The sequence below is a fragment of the Naegleria lovaniensis genome (assembly GCF_003324165.1).
Source record: "Naegleria lovaniensis strain ATCC 30569 chromosome Unknown tig025, whole genome shotgun sequence".
Classification (NCBI taxonomy): domain Eukaryota; phylum Heterolobosea; class Eutetramitea; order Acrasida; family Naegleriidae; genus Naegleria; species Naegleria lovaniensis.
Genome location: NW_025407847.1, coordinates 429,837 through 445,007, shown reverse-complemented (window position 1 = coordinate 445,007; position 15,171 = coordinate 429,837). Strand labels below are relative to the sequence as shown.

At 38.0% G+C, this 15,171-nt stretch overlaps 10 protein-coding genes across 10 annotated transcripts; 4 read left to right on the top strand and 6 right to left on the bottom strand.

Moving 5' to 3' along the window:
* Positions 1-120: 120 nt before the first annotated feature.
* C9374_005847 (uncharacterized protein) lies at positions 121-679 on the top strand (the record flags this gene model as incomplete). Its single annotated transcript, XM_044695642.1, has 2 exons — positions 121-457; positions 552-679. The coding sequence occupies 2 exons, from the start codon at positions 121-123 to the stop codon at positions 677-679; spliced, it is 465 nt and encodes a 154-aa protein (XP_044547734.1).
* Positions 680-847: 168 nt separating this feature from the next.
* C9374_005846 (uncharacterized protein) lies at positions 848-1,510 on the bottom strand (the record flags this gene model as incomplete). The annotated part of the gene is made up of 1 exon (XM_044695641.1): positions 848-1,510. The coding sequence occupies one exon, from the start codon at positions 1,508-1,510 to the stop codon at positions 848-850; it is 663 nt and encodes a 220-aa protein (XP_044547733.1).
* Positions 1,511-1,798: 288 nt separating this feature from the next.
* Positions 1,799-3,186, bottom strand: C9374_005845 (uncharacterized protein; the record flags this gene model as incomplete). Its single annotated transcript, XM_044695640.1, has 2 exons — positions 1,799-2,434; positions 2,587-3,186. The coding sequence occupies 2 exons, from the start codon at positions 3,184-3,186 to the stop codon at positions 1,799-1,801; spliced, it is 1,236 nt and encodes a 411-aa protein (XP_044547732.1).
* Positions 3,187-4,053: 867 nt separating this feature from the next.
* Positions 4,054-5,871, top strand: C9374_005844 (uncharacterized protein; the record flags this gene model as incomplete). The annotated part of the gene is made up of 1 exon (XM_044695639.1): positions 4,054-5,871. The coding sequence occupies one exon, from the start codon at positions 4,054-4,056 to the stop codon at positions 5,869-5,871; it is 1,818 nt and encodes a 605-aa protein (XP_044547731.1).
* Positions 5,872-5,951: 80 nt separating this feature from the next.
* Positions 5,952-8,603, bottom strand: C9374_005843 (uncharacterized protein; the record flags this gene model as incomplete). Its single annotated transcript, XM_044695638.1, has 1 exon — positions 5,952-8,603. The coding sequence occupies one exon, from the start codon at positions 8,601-8,603 to the stop codon at positions 5,952-5,954; it is 2,652 nt and encodes an 883-aa protein (XP_044547730.1).
* A 169-nt stretch (positions 8,604-8,772) lies between these two features.
* C9374_005842 (uncharacterized protein) lies at positions 8,773-9,159 on the top strand (the record flags this gene model as incomplete). Its single annotated transcript, XM_044695637.1, has 1 exon — positions 8,773-9,159. The coding sequence occupies one exon, from the start codon at positions 8,773-8,775 to the stop codon at positions 9,157-9,159; it is 387 nt and encodes a 128-aa protein (XP_044547729.1).
* Positions 9,160-9,461: 302 nt separating this feature from the next.
* C9374_005841 (uncharacterized protein) lies at positions 9,462-11,414 on the bottom strand (the record flags this gene model as incomplete). Its single annotated transcript, XM_044695636.1, has 3 exons — positions 9,462-10,724; positions 10,819-11,230; positions 11,356-11,414. The coding sequence occupies 3 exons, from the start codon at positions 11,412-11,414 to the stop codon at positions 9,462-9,464; spliced, it is 1,734 nt and encodes a 577-aa protein (XP_044547728.1).
* A 165-nt stretch (positions 11,415-11,579) lies between these two features.
* Positions 11,580-12,458, top strand: C9374_005840 (uncharacterized protein; the record flags this gene model as incomplete). The annotated part of the gene is made up of 1 exon (XM_044695635.1): positions 11,580-12,458. One exon carries the CDS (start codon positions 11,580-11,582, stop codon positions 12,456-12,458), a length of 879 nt encoding a protein of 292 aa, XP_044547727.1.
* A 112-nt stretch (positions 12,459-12,570) lies between these two features.
* C9374_005839 (uncharacterized protein) lies at positions 12,571-13,171 on the bottom strand (the record flags this gene model as incomplete). Its single annotated transcript, XM_044695633.1, has 2 exons — positions 12,571-12,888; positions 13,013-13,171. The coding sequence occupies 2 exons, from the start codon at positions 13,169-13,171 to the stop codon at positions 12,571-12,573; spliced, it is 477 nt and encodes a 158-aa protein (XP_044547726.1).
* A 255-nt stretch (positions 13,172-13,426) lies between these two features.
* Positions 13,427-14,944, bottom strand: C9374_005838 (uncharacterized protein; the record flags this gene model as incomplete). Its single annotated transcript, XM_044695632.1, has 1 exon — positions 13,427-14,944. One exon carries the CDS (start codon positions 14,942-14,944, stop codon positions 13,427-13,429), a length of 1,518 nt encoding a protein of 505 aa, XP_044547725.1.
* Positions 14,945-15,171: the final 227 nt, after the last annotated feature.

Sequence of the window (15,171 nt, the reverse complement as noted above, 5' to 3'; positions counted from 1 at the left end):
TAGGAAGAGGCGCCTTAATGACTACTACGTTCCTCTACTGTTGTAGTAGTTACAACACACGAACCAGAACTTGAGTTTTGAATATTTGGACAGCCTTTCAACTCCAAGATTCATAAAAAAATGTTAAGGCAAACAGAAGTGAGCATTGAAGAGATTGAATCAAGGCTTCCTCCCGAACAATTGGAAATCTATCGCAAAGCCTTTAGAATGTATGATAAGAACGGAGATGGAGTCATTGAAACAGCAGAAATTATGATGGTCATGAAGAGTTTGGGAGCCTCCATGAATGAGCAGGATCTTCATGATTTGCTGATAGAGATGGGTATTGGAGAGAACGTCGATTTTCATGCCTTTTTGAAAATAATGTTTTGTTCGTGTGATGGTGGAGAGGAATCCTTAAGGGCCTCTTTCAAATTGTTTGACTCCGATGGCGATGGCTTCATTGGTGTTGAAGACTGTAAGTACAATTTAATGGAGTTTCAAGCCTCAATCTGTTGATTTGATAACTATCATCTTTGAATCTCGTTACTACTGGTGAAACGACACTTCAGTGAAAGAAATGCTTCATAAACTCGGAGAAGATGTGAGCGATGCACAAGTGCAGCAAGTCATGAATATGGCAGACAAGGACAAGGACGGCAAGATTTCTGTTGACGATTTCATCAGGATTATGAAATAAATCATGTTCTCATACCAAACACGATTGATTTTTCAAGCAATTGCTACATCATCCACGATGGCTCACACACAACAAATCCACAACTCAGTACGGAGAAATGACTTAAATATCTACACTTAGGGTTTAATTTAGGGGTGAATAGTTTACACAAATAAGTTAATTATTCGCTTAATCACTTTCTTCCGATTCCTCTTCAGATTCAGACTCTTCCTCGGATTCAGCCTTCTTCTTCTTTTTGGCAGGCGATTTACTACTTGATCCACCATGAGTAGCATCATAATTGGCCTTTTCAACCTCATATTCCTTCTTCAGTTTGGCAGCCTTGTCATTGTATGGCTTCTTTTCCTCATCGCTGAGTTTCTTCCATAAAGCACCAACGTGCTTGGCTACTTCGGTGACCTTCAAGTCTGGGTTGGATTCCAAAATTTCCTTTCTCTTGTCCTGAGAGAAGAGCATGTATGAAGTGAGTGGTCTCTTTGGAGCATCCTTGTCCTTCTTGGTCTTCTTTCCTCTCTTTCTCTTCTTGCTACCTTCTTCATCGGATTCTTCTTCCTCTGATGATGATTCTGGTTTGTTCTTCTTGTAGGTTTCCATTTCCTTCTTGTGTTGTTCGAGAGCAACCTTATATCTGTCATTGTAAGGCTTCTTGGCAGCATCAGAGAGTTCTCCCCACCATTGTCCCAAGAGTTTGCTTACTTCAGAGGCGCTCTTTCCACCTCCGAGAGATTGTTTGGCTTCTTCTCTCTTGTCATCACAGAATAAAAAGTATGCAGTCTTGGGTTTCTTTGGTGCGTTGCTGTCCTTCTTCTTTCCTCCTTTCTTGCCTGCCATGGTGTGAGTGTGTATGCTGGTGTTGTTGTTTCTTTTTTGTTGCGTGAGAGAATTTGTTGTGATAGCCTGAAAAATTTTAACGGCAGGTTCAGTATGATCAAAACATGTAACGGCCGTTGAGCAGAGGCTCGCCTTTAAAAATTTGGAGCCACTTTTTCCCGTTGTAAAAAATACGAGAGGCTAGCCAAAACCAGCCTGGATGCCCGCAACTTTTCAATTTTCGATCCTCTTTCGTTTAGTGGACAGGCTGAACTCATTGATGAAACAAAATAACGTACTGCTTTGTGTTTATTTGAATAACTTCTTAAAGCTCATATTACTCTCGTCTCCTCTCTTCATGACCTTGGCAACAGCCAATTCTAAGTCTTCCTGAGTCACGTGCACACGTCTTTCACGAAGAGCAAACATACCAGCCTCTGTACAAGTAGCTTTGATTTCAGCTCCAGATGCACCTCCAAGCATGGATGCAATCTTTCTCAAGTTTATGCCACGAGTGAGGTTCATTCTTCTGGAGTGAATCTTGAGAATGTCCAATCTGGCCAGCTCGTTTGGATTTGGGAATTCAATCTTACGATCAATTCTACCAGGTCTCAAAAGAGCTGGATCTAAAATGTCGATACGATTTGTAGCCATGATAATCTTAATATTTTGAGTAGATTCAAAGCCATCCAATTGATTCAACAATTCCAACATGGTTCTTTGAACTTCGCTGTCACCACCTCCCTTTCCTCCTTCTGTACGCGTGCTACCAATGCTGTCAATTTCGTCCATGAAAATAATGGATGGAGCGTGCTCACGAGCCATGACAAACAATTCTCTCACCATCTTACTTCCCTCACCGATATATTTCTGAACCAATTCAGAACCAGAGACACGAATAAAAGTACAATCTGTGTGGTGCGCAACGGCTCTTGCCAGCAAGGTCTGTGTGATAATAATTGGTAATCACAAATATGACAAATTGCATGATGATAATTGTTGAATTATAATTTGCAATTAAAATATGTCAAGATGTAATTTTGTAAATATTTGTTGTCAACACAATGATTAAATACTACAATCATTTCGATACATACCTTACCCGTACCAGGAGGTCCATACATAATTACTCCCTTTGGTTGAGCAATACCCAAACTTTCAAAAAGCTCTGGATGTTTGATTGGAAGCTCGATCACTTCCTTGATTTCTTTGATTTGCTCGTCGAGACCTCCGACCATTTCATAGGTAGCATCTGGGACTTTTTCAACTTTCATTAAGCTTACCAATGGATCGATCTTGTTTGGAAGGATCTTATGAAGGGCATACGAATCATTTCTAAGAGCAACTCTCACACCTGGTGTCAAATCTTTTAACTCTATGGATTTATCAATATCTACAATATATTTTCCTTCTTGACTGATCTTAATAAGAACCTTCTTTTTACCCATTACTTTAACCACTTCACCTACATGGCTTCCAGGTTCTTGCAATTGTTGTAATTCTTCTTTTAAACTCCGAACACGACCGTTCAACTCGTTTCTCTGTGCTTGTAATCGTCTCAAATTTTCAATTTTATCTCGTAAAACAATTTCCTTCTCTTGGATCTTGGCAATGTAATAGTTTTTGAGTCCATTCACCGATGCGGAAGATGATGATGGTAATACAACTTGCACACCCGAGCCACTATTATTGAGCATTTTTTTGTGTTCTTGATTTCCATCTAAAGATCTATTTTTATTAACAAATTCCCTCAAGGTGTTGCGTTGTGTTGTGTGGTGATGGAAAGGGAGAAAGTGCCGTGAAATTGTTCTTTGAAGAAGCGTTTTCACCAACACACTCGAAAGCAAACAGTTGTTGAATCTTCATGGTTGTCCATGCAAAGAAATCCCATTACGAAAATGTGCAAGTTGTTTTCGAAAAATTATTGATGAACAGTTTCCAACTAAACTGATTGCTTCCCCTCAATATTACAAGAAAAAGTTCAAACTTGAGTGTCAGTACTAACACACAACTAGTTTCATTCGAGGTGCTTACGTTTTATAGAAACGCGTGTTGTCTTCATAGTACCAGATACAAGTCAATTTCATTTGGCAAAACCGAGAGAGGAAAAAACCAAAAGAGTGCTTTCGATACTTCACATTGAAGAATTCATCTCGGGATCTTCTGACTCTTGGTTCCATTCGGAAAAGACCACACACCAACTCAAAGAATCTCATCATCCATTCTGTTGTTGATCCACAACAGAATCAACAAAAAGCATTCACTTGTTCCTCCTCTTCAGCATTACTATTCCCAAATATCACTCCCATGAACCTTGTTGACTATTGCCTGTAACAACGCCAGTTCTTTCTACTATGATTCAAATTGATCATCATCATCATAGCGAACATAACATCAAGTCATCATCCGACATTGCTCACTCATCATCTGACTCCTCACAACAACAACAATCCTTGTTGGAAGCTACCACCTCCTCCACAATTAATTTCCATCATCCCCAGTACCAACACTACTCAAAACCCGGACCTGTAACAACCCTCTGTAAAAACAACAACAACCTCACAATGATGGAAGAACCTATTCCTTCTCGTATAGCCTATACGGAAAAGGTTTCATCTCGTAAGCCACTCACTACCACCTCAAGTAGTAGTAGTCCAAAGAAGAATTTGGCTTCACTCTCTCTCCCTCACTATTCCGTGATCATGATGAACCACACGAATGGCTACCATCAGGAATCTCCTCTCGACTATTACTATGATCAACAAGAACAACAGGGATTTCATGTCAACGGAAGTACGAGTAGTGGTCATACAACGACAGCAACGAGTACTCTACGGGGCAACAACAATAACTCTGGCTCTTTGAAAAGTTCATCCAACGACCACCACAAACACAACAACAACCATCATCATCATCAGCACTACCTTGAGGAAGAACCTCATTCTTCTTCCACGCTCACTTTCAATCCATCCCAACAACAACAAGCCTTTTTGAAGAATCAAAAAAAGAGCGTAAATCTCTCCTCAGCAACACCACCAGTACCACTCGCAACGTCCATGAAGAATTTTGGCAATTCTTCATCGACGCCGTTATCATCGTTACCTTCAAGCACAGCTTGTCATGGGCCGGTCATAAAGACTGGAGTTGAAATGACTAGTGTTGGGCAGAAATCTGCTTATACTTCAAATTCTCCAGTTTCGGAAAGGAATAACAACTGTTACCGTATCATGACGGATCATCAAGAACATCAACACAATGATCTAGAGAGATATGGTCATGATAATGACGTTGATGAATATTATGGAAATGATGAGAATGAAGAAGGTTTTAATATTAGGCCAAATTCAAGCCATTTTGAAGAGGATGATTTTCCAAGTTTTGAAAACGAGCATGACAATGAACAAGATGCTTCTCTCTCGGAACAATATAATCTTAAAACAATGCTTACCAATAATGGTGACGAAAAACACCAAGAAGAGCACACTTCTGAAAACCTTACTCCAGCCAATGACATTGACCGAACCTTTTACAAATGCAATGATAATGAGACAATAATTATTCGATCTTATAATTACAAGACTGATGACAAACAAGTGAACAGGATATTTGTTGAAGGAATTAAGTCTATTGTACCCAGCTACTTACAAACCTTTTATTTATTTATTCACTATTTTGGAATTGCTAAAGTTTTTTGTTTCCTGTCACTATTTTATTTAGTGACTTTTGGAATTCATGTGGCAATTTTGAAAATGCTTTTCATAGATGAGAATCACACAATTGTTAACCATTATCCATATTACTCACTCTTTGGGCTGTCACTATCAAACTCTGCTTCAACCATTTTGTATTCAGCTCTTTCCACTGTGATATTATGCACAAGTACGATCATTCTTGTACTTTGTGGTCTATCGAAATATGTTGATTACAGTGCAAGATCATACATTTATCAGTCATTTAAATATAGTGACATGGCTAACATTATGAAATATTATATTTGGGATGAGGACAACCATTTCTGGGTTGCTGAGAAAGCTTCTACAGGTGAAATTGTTGGAACTATCGGCGTTCGAAAGAAACATGATTCAGAAGGATGTGTCGAGCTGAAGCGAATGAGCGTTGCGAACTCCATGAGACGAAAGGGAATAGCGTCCTTAATGCTGAATCATCTCATTCAATGGAGCAAAGAAAAAGGATATAACGCCATCGTTCTATCTACAAGCTCACTTCAAGTGGCAGCTGTGAACTTTTATCAAAAGAATGGTTTCACACTCGTCAAGCTGAAAAGACATTCAAGGTTTTTACCTACAGCCCATCTTACATTCGAGAAACATTTAACCAACTCAACCACTCCTCCAGAATACATCTCCACCAAACATCAATGACAAATCAAACAAATTTTCAACATTGCACAGGTGTAAATAAATTGATAAATGTACAATGATTTGAAAATAGTTGAGAATCTTTATTTATTCTTTGTTGTGTTTTGCCAAATACCAACATATTTCTTTGCCTTTTGGGAATTCGCTGCTTTTTTCTTTTCAATTGCCTTGTCGTACTTTTGTTTGTACTTCTTTGGAAGCCGATTATATTCATATGTGCTAATTGATCTACCCAAGGCCTCTTTTCGAATAGCTCGTTCTTCTTTCTCTTCCTGACATAGTTTCTCAACTTTTTGAATCTCTTGCTCTGTTCCTTTGAAGAACAATTGAACTCCTTTCATGGACAGCTTAAGAACTTTCGAAAAGTATATCATGCTCTCATTCTCAAGCTCTTGTGTAATTTTCAATAAGCGTTGCTCCTTCTCCTTTTGATAGTTTTCAAGTTTGGATCGCTCTTCTTGTTCAAAGTGCTTGGCAAATTTCATGGCTGTCTCTTGAACATCACTTCCATAGGCAAACGAGTCCAATAGCTTTAGCCTATTTTTCAACGTTTCGAGTATGGCCTCATAATCAGACGTTCGTAATTGCTCTTCCAAAAATTTCGTTTTGAAGGTATGGCCCATAAAAGAATACTCAACTTCAATCACAGATCCATTATCGATGTCAGAAGAAAAATCGCTTGGCTTGAATATGCCTGTCTCCTTTACGTGTTGTGAAACTACTTGTTTGAATTCTTCTAAAATATTTTTCTTTGCCAACTCAATACAGAGCAATTTGTTTGAGGAGAACTGCATTATTGTCTCAGAGAGATCATAGAAAGAGGTTTCTTTCCAAATATTTGATCGTTTAGATGGAAGTGTTAGTCTATAATTGACATCTTTGAAAGGAATGTCAATAGTGGTTTCCTTTTCAATTTTTTCATAAATATCATTCCATACGAATAGCATTTCTTTTTCATCTCTTTGATCTAGCTCTTGTTGAAGAGCCGCCTTCAAGGAGGATAGCTTATCAGGAGGGGCCAGAGATGATGTGTCTTGAGTAAACAAGAGTGTTGTTTTTTCTTGTGATAATCCTGTGATTTCAACAAATTCTTTAGGGTAAATATCTACTCCCAATGCATCATGAAGATATTTTCTAAAGTTATTTTCCATGATATCAACCAAAGCATCCGCCAATAGGACAGACGAGTTCGCTTTGCAAAGAGTGTGAAGCGAAACAGAGGTTTCACATTTCAGCACGTGTTGCCTGAGAGCCAATGCAATTGATGCCATAAAGACGCCAAATACAACATTGTTGAAATTTGAAAATAATAGCTGCTCAATTAAGAAGCATGTCACGCTGTGGTCACAGTAGGAAATGCACAATCTGGTGACAGGTTTCAAAAAGTCTTCAATACCATTTGATAGTGAATTCAAATGGGAAAGTATTGTCATATCTTTCTTTTCTGTGGCATGGGCAAAAGATCTAACTATCGATTGTGGTACAATTGTCATCTTATAGTACAGTTCAGGGTCTTCAAATGGATCGATTTGAAAAGTAGACACAAATTGATAGATTATTAAAGAGCATATCTTTTCTGTGTAAAATTGTACTGGAGTAAGATGGTCGTACTTTGTGGTTACGTCTTCCCATCCGTACAGAGAGGCAAATAAATCAAATATATCTACAATGTATGACGAATATCTTTCAATGATCTTGATAACGACCTTTGTTTTCAGCTCCTCTGTTAGTTGCTCATTTGGATCGACATTCACCAAGTCCGCAACCATAGAAAGGTCATTCACGTCAGGTGCTTTCATTCTATAAAGAACAAATTCCACAGTTACCTTGAGTACATCATTAAGGAGTTTGCCTTCGTTATACTCTTTGATTATTGGATGCTCTTCTACTTTCTTTTTCACAACTGCGTCAATTATTTGATAATATGCTTTTGGAAGCATTGATGTGTCAGAAGTAGAATTTTTCTTTTCCATGAATGCATCAAGCAATGCCTTGTTATTCTCATCTTTAAACGCTGCATTCCATAATACTTTTCGAACAGACTTGGGAAAGGAGTGAAGCAAACATTTGGAAAGATTATGCCTCATCACGGACCACGGATACGAGCTTAAAATTTTGGCAATTACTGCCTCCGACTCCTTTTTCTGTCCTTGCTGTGGCGGCTCAACCTTACTGGTCAGACTGTACGAGAGCGAGTTTAGAGTTGAATTTTGTGCCATCAAATTTCCAGTCTCGTCAAGTAGATCCATGTACTTCTTATCATCAATAATACAATTATTGAGTAATTCCTTTGCTCTTTTACGTTGATAGTAAGTCATATGCACAGCTCCACCAGTTTCAAGTGTATGATCCGATATTTCTGTACGCAGTGCGATTTGTTCATCAATAACGGTCTGAACTCTCTTCCTTATTTCATTCTTAAGATCATTCCATCCTTCGGAGGCCAGTATCTGTTCCTTAGCAGCTCTCAAGTACTTGGGAATGATATCTTCTTTCAATTCTGGATCAGCCTGAAAAGGTGAGGCAATACCAACATACGGATTGGATTCAAGAAGAGGAGCCATCAGGGAGGAAGCTTTCTCTTGTTCTTCCTTCATATCCTTTCCATGATAAAAGGATGTTTCTTTTGAAATCAAAGTACTCCGTACAGATTGCCTGAGCCGTTCCATCTCCTCAAACGACAACACACCCCTCACATGAATGTCGTTTGTTTCAGTAAGGCGAGAGAACGACATTTTTTATGAAAATGATCTCGAGCAACAACAATTGTTGTTGGGGTATGTTTTGTTGTTTTATCAATCCATATCAGCTGTTCCTTGTTTCATCATTGCTGTTATTGTGATGAATCACAAATACTCTTCAATCAATTTGTTTCCTCGTGTGCCATGGTTTTGATTTGAAAAAATGAAACAACAACAAGACCACAGCTCGGAACCCTCATCACAACAACACTTGCCAAATAAAACTCAAGATGTTGGTTCGACAACACCATCAAACGAAAATATTTCACCAAATACTTACAGTCAACATCGTGCGTATGCTGCGGATAAACACAAATATCAAATTATTGATCCAGACTATAAGAGACCCAAAGTCTTTGAATTGTGGGAAAAGTTTTCATTGTGTCATTTTGTGAGGATGCCTTCTTCAACATTTACATTGCACAATAGTGAAGAACAATCATCTGAATCAAGACCTCCATGTAGAGGAATTTATCGGAGAATCACCGATCTTATGGAGGATTCATACTTTCTCTACCATCAATATACAAAAAGCAAGAACAATGATTAACATTGTAGAATTATAAATGCGATTATGCAGTGTAGTGATTTGGTTGCCTCGGAATAGACGTAGTGAAATTTCAAAAGATTATCAGAAAACACATTTCGCACAGCACGATACTTTTCCCAAGTGTCAAGCTGCATGAAACAAGTATTCTGGTCACCAAAGAATAAATAATAGTCGAAAATATTAATACGTGTACATGTCGACGATGATGCCTAGGATAGTGTGAATTCTCCCACGATAATTACACTGCAGGTAGAATAACAAATATGTGTTCAATAATAGAACTTTAAATAGAGTGTATATCATTATTGATATTTAGTATTATCAGCATTATTGTCGTCATTGGTATTCTCTTTTTGATAATTGTTGTCATTATAGTTGCTATAGTTTCCTCTTCCTCTTCCTCTATTTACCATTGTATTTCCTCTATATGCTGTGCCACCTCTTCCTCTTGGAGTATAAACAAAATTCTGGAACTGTGGGCTACCAGCTGGAGGGAAAGCCAAAGCATGTCCTGAGGCAGCAAATGGTGTATAGGTACCCATTGGTGAATAGTGTCGTTGGTGTGGCATTCCCATGTTACGGTTCATGGCATTGTAAGGAACTCTATTCATCATCATGAAGTTGTTGTTATTAGCATTGTTATCAGCAAAGTTAATATTAATATGATAATCATCAATTTTGATGTCATGACATTCCACAAGTGCTGTAACTGCATCATTTAAGGTTGGAAATGAAATTAGGGCCATCTTAGTTCCTAACTTTTGCTTGTGTCCAAAGAATTTGATATTTTCTATTTTAAGATTATATTTCAAAAATTCTGATTCGATAGTGCTACTCTGGCTATTAAAATTAATATTGCTAATACATAAAACTCTGTTTGGAGGATAAACGTGATCAATGTTTTTGATTCTTCCCGTGGCACTTCCCTTTGTGAATCTGTGAAGAGGAGATCCAAGATAGGCTTTAAATTCTTCTCCTTCTTCTACACTTGTTGGCTCTTCTAGAGTTGAAAATGGAGCATAGGAAACCTGTATAAGATCATTGTAGAGAGGGCAAGGAGTTCCATTCTTTCCCAAAAATCGAATTGCTCTTGCAGCTCCGTCTTCGTTCTTGAATTCGACAAATGCACATGGAGTTGGAGTATTGAAATTAACCTTAGTTTTAAGGACATCACCATACACACCAAATAGAATAAACATGGTGTCACAATTTACTTTGTGAGAGGTGAAGCCTGTTGCTTGAATGACACAACTGGTAGGCTTGGATTCGTTTGAAGTATTGTCAACCATAGGAGAGGTTGAGCTGGATGCTGGTGTGTTTTGAGTACTTTCTATTTGGTTTAAATCTGCAAGATAGGGTATTTTTGATTTGTATAGCTTGAGAGACTGATGATTCTTTAGTTTTTCAAATGTGTTGTTAAAGTCAACCTCTGTCTTGAACTCCATAATTACCCTCTTCACTCGGTCTAGTTCAGGAAGTTCGATCAGCTTAACTACATTACCGTGCTTTTCAAAATTTTCAAGTGGGAACGGGTTGTAAATGAGACAAAATAATACTTTTCCTCCCTAGTGGATACAATCCATTCAGAATTACCGAGTTGTTCCGATACGTTAAGATGTGTGAATAATTAATGAAAAACAAAGACCGATAAATAATTACCTCTGCAGATTGTTGTCTGTCACTGATTGAAGGCATCACCACATCAATACCTTCTCCTTGATTTTTGGCAAATTCAACTGTAATAACAGAGCCATCTTCACACTGAATACCGGTGTCGTAGTACATGTAGAGAAATTTGAGAGCATAGTGTGAATCTACAAACTCTACAATAACATGGTCCTTCAAAAAGAAGTACTTCAAAACAGATTCTGGGAACGGCATCTTGGAAGCCAAAAATCTTACTGTTGGTACAGTCTTGTTGGATCCAAGAGCCAATATCAAAGTCCTGCTTCCGTGTAAAAAGGAGGAATCTCCGAAGGCTCTCTTTTTAGGTTCCAAAGGTCTGCCTTCATCATCTTCATCAAATAATGGAGAATCACCCAGATCCGAAAATTCTCTTTTTCTTACATCGCTATTCAAATAAAGGAATTTAACATGATGAAATATATTCAAATGAATGGTTATATTTCCATCATGACAGTGAGCAAAATATAATTTGATCAGAATGATGATGATCGTCCCGATAAAAAAACTTACTTTTCCGGAGTCATTTCTTGTTCGTTGTAAATAGTCATCAACATGTCGTTTGTGTTCATTTTTTTTGTAAAGCCAAACGTTTCAACCAGAACAGCGGCTCAATCAACAAGAATCTATATTGGTTTGAAAGAAATCTGTACTATCATTACCATTCCAAAGTATTTTCAACATTGAACAGAGGTTCAACTGCTCCGGGCTATTGAAACTCACGTTCATCAAAAAAAATGAGCATCTCAGCAGCGAGTACTTCAAGACCAGAACACACTGCACCACCCGAACTCTTCTACGGAGAGGTGCAAGCGAAAAAGTATGCGACCAATACTCGTGTACTGGAAATTCAAACCGAAATGTCTAAAAGAGCTATTGAGTTATTGGCTCTTCCTGAGAATTCAGGACCTTTATATTTGTTGGATATTGGTTGCGGAAGTGGAATCAGCGGAAATTGTTTATCGGAGGCTGGTCATGTGTGGGTAGGAATGGATATCAGTGAGCACATGTTGAATATTGCAAATGAACAAATGATGGAGGACCCATCAAGTACAAACGGATGTGATTTGATTCACGGAGATATGGGAAATGGCCTACCATTTAGATTAGGAACTTTTGATGGAGCTATTTCAATTTCTGCTGTTCAGTGGTTGTGTAACGCTGATAAAAAATCTCAGGAGCCTATTAAGAGATTGCAAAAATTCTTTGGAACACTTTATAAATGTTTGAGAAGAGGAGCTAGAGCTGTTTTTCAATTTTATCCAGAAACACCACAACAAACTGAATTAATAACTAACATGGCAATGAAAGCAGGCTTTGGTGGAGGTCTAGTTGTTGACTATCCACACAGCAGAAAAATTAGAAAATATTATTTAGTTTTATTTGCCGGTATGCCAAATGTACCAAAGAGTGATCTCCCTAAAGGTAAAGAAGACCCTGTAACTCATCAAATCAGACATGAAGGCTCGAGGAATACATCCACACAACGAGGTGGAAAAAATAGAAAGAATTTGAAAGAATTTATAATAAGGAAGAAGGAACGTGACAGAAAATTAGGAAAAGAAGTTAGGCCTCCATCCAAATACACAGCCAGAAGCAGAGGACCCAAGTTTTAGTGTTGTCACCACAACAATACCAATACACTATTTATTTGATCAATGAAAACTGAGATGAATTTGCAAAGTTGTGTGTGACAACATCATTTGTTGAATCGATACAATAAGCAAATCATTCGTAAAAGTTCATTTCGCACATTTCGTAATGAGATTCTTGCATTCCTAATTTCAAGTAAGTACTCTTTGCATTGGCATTCTTCTTGTCAACATAGAGCCTAAAAGATGCACTCTTAGCTTCAATGCATTTCTTTTCGACATATTTAAATAATTGTGTAAAAACACCTCGCCTTCTGTGCTCCTTATCAACAAACACACTTTGCATCCACCAATAATCACAGCACCTCCAATCACTCCACTCATAGGTCACTAAACAAGCACCGACTATTGTCTCTTCAGAACCATTCTTATGAACTGCCACAAAATATTGACCCTACATGAATTGGTGTCGTGTTGTGCAACCCATCATTCCACAAATCATTCATTTGCACATTTCAATTAAAATATTAAATCATAATATTTGTCAGGATGATGGTTCATGAAATGTTGAAACACACCTTCTCCGGTTTCTCAAAAAGCATGACCACACCACGAGTAGCTTTCTCACGATCCAAAAGAATACCCTCCGTCTCCAAAGCCATCATGATGTTAAATTCAGTAATCTTGGGAGCATCCGAAGGAACTCCTTCACGAATCACATACGATTCTTGTTGCATTTTTATTGTAACCAATAAAAGTACGAGCGTAAACTCAATTCTTTAATAATATTAAAGAAAGATGTTGATATGGAAGCCATGGATTTGATGTACAGTAATGAATTGTATCAAGCAAGATTGGAACATTGTTCTTGCAATACTTATTGAATATAATGAGAAATGCTGAAACACCTTAATTTTATTAGATATCCTGATCCATGCAGTAGTACTAAAAATCTCCATCTGCTCTGCAAAATTATGAAACATCAATGCAAATTATCTAATCCTCTTGGCAATATGAGCCATCCACAACGCAAAGGTGAAAAGTGTCAAAGAACCAGTCTGATGGGCTGAAGCAATTGAAGTTGGAACATAGGTCAACAACGTAGTGATGCCGAGAGTGTACTGGAGACCAACCACTGCAAGCAAATAATTTAGGGAATTTTTGACGGGCTTTGGTAATTGTTTTCCTCTACCACCTCTAGTCATGGTATAACAAAAAACAGCAATTGCTGTGCCAACAAAGGTGGCTAACCATCTGTGCTGAAATTGAACCGTAGTGGCATTTTCAAAGAAGTTCTTGTACCAAGGTTCAATAGCCATAACATCACTTGGAACAAGTGAGCCACCCATAAGTGGGAATTCATTGTACACTAAACCTGCATCCATACCTGCAACAAAGGCTCCAGAAGCGGCAGTGATAAAAACGAGGGTGAAGAAAATAGGAGCAGCAACCTTAAAAAGTTTGCTTCCTGTGAAAGTGTCGATTGGCTTATTTCTTGATGCCAAATTAAAAACTTGCCACATGGTCATTGCATAAATACCAAAAGCTGCACACAAGTGAGAGGCCAAGCGATATTGTGAAACACGAGGAATACTATTGTACTTCTTCATGAGTTCATGGTTTTCATCGAGACCACTCTTCACCATGTACCATCCGAGCAAACCTTGGAATCCAATGGCAGCTCCGATACCGAGAACTGTGGCTGGTGATAGTACTCGATTCTTTCCTTTTGAAAAGTAGCCCTTAGCTGCAAAGAAAACTGCTGGAAGAGCATAAACTGCTCCAATTAATCTTCCTAGCATTCTATGATAATATTCATAGTAGAAAATATACTTGAATTCTTCGACAGTCATTCCTTCATTCTTTTTCTTATACTCTGGAAATTGTTTATATCTTTCAAATTCTGCTTCCCACTCTTCCGGAGTCATTGGAGGAAGAGAACCAAGAGGTGACCAATCGACCATTGAAAGACCTCCTTCTTCCAACCTCGTTAAACCACCCACAATGACAATGGCAAAAACTAGAAATCCGATGGTACTTAACCAAACCAAAACAGCCTTACGACCTGGAATATCTACTTCCACCTCTTGTTGAACATTTTGAGTACTAGTTGAATATTCCATGCTTTGAGGATAAACAGAGATAATTCTATTATTACTATTAATTTTAGGTAATGATCCATTAGATCTTAAAGAACTCGAGTTGTGCTGCTGGTTTACCCATGATGCTGCAGCTGTGCTCGTAGAAAAGTTTCTCATTCCCACCACTTGTTGATTTTTCATGTTCAACACCAACAATAAGGCGTTTGATCCGCACGATGATGATGCCATCTTGTTGTATTGAACTCCATCACTTTTCAAAGAGAACAATTTAGGAGAAGCAATATTGGTTACATAACTACAACAATTACTTTTGGACGAAGAGAGGAGGGACAAGCCTCTGCTGCACGATGATGATGCCAAAGCAACTCGGCCCGACGTAGATGATTTGAGAAGTCCTTGTTTGAGCATTTTTTACAATACTTTTGAAAAATCTTAATTTGGTCAAATTTGTGCATGACTTCGCATCATCAATTATCCACATTGAACCTGGAATCAATTACCTTTTTATTACACAAGAGACACACTGTACAGATGATTCAACAACTGCATTTTAAAATTGCACGTTCAAAAAGCAGAAATGACTTTTTCAAATTTGACGATGCTCACAACTCAAGTTTAGTGCATGATTAAAAAAA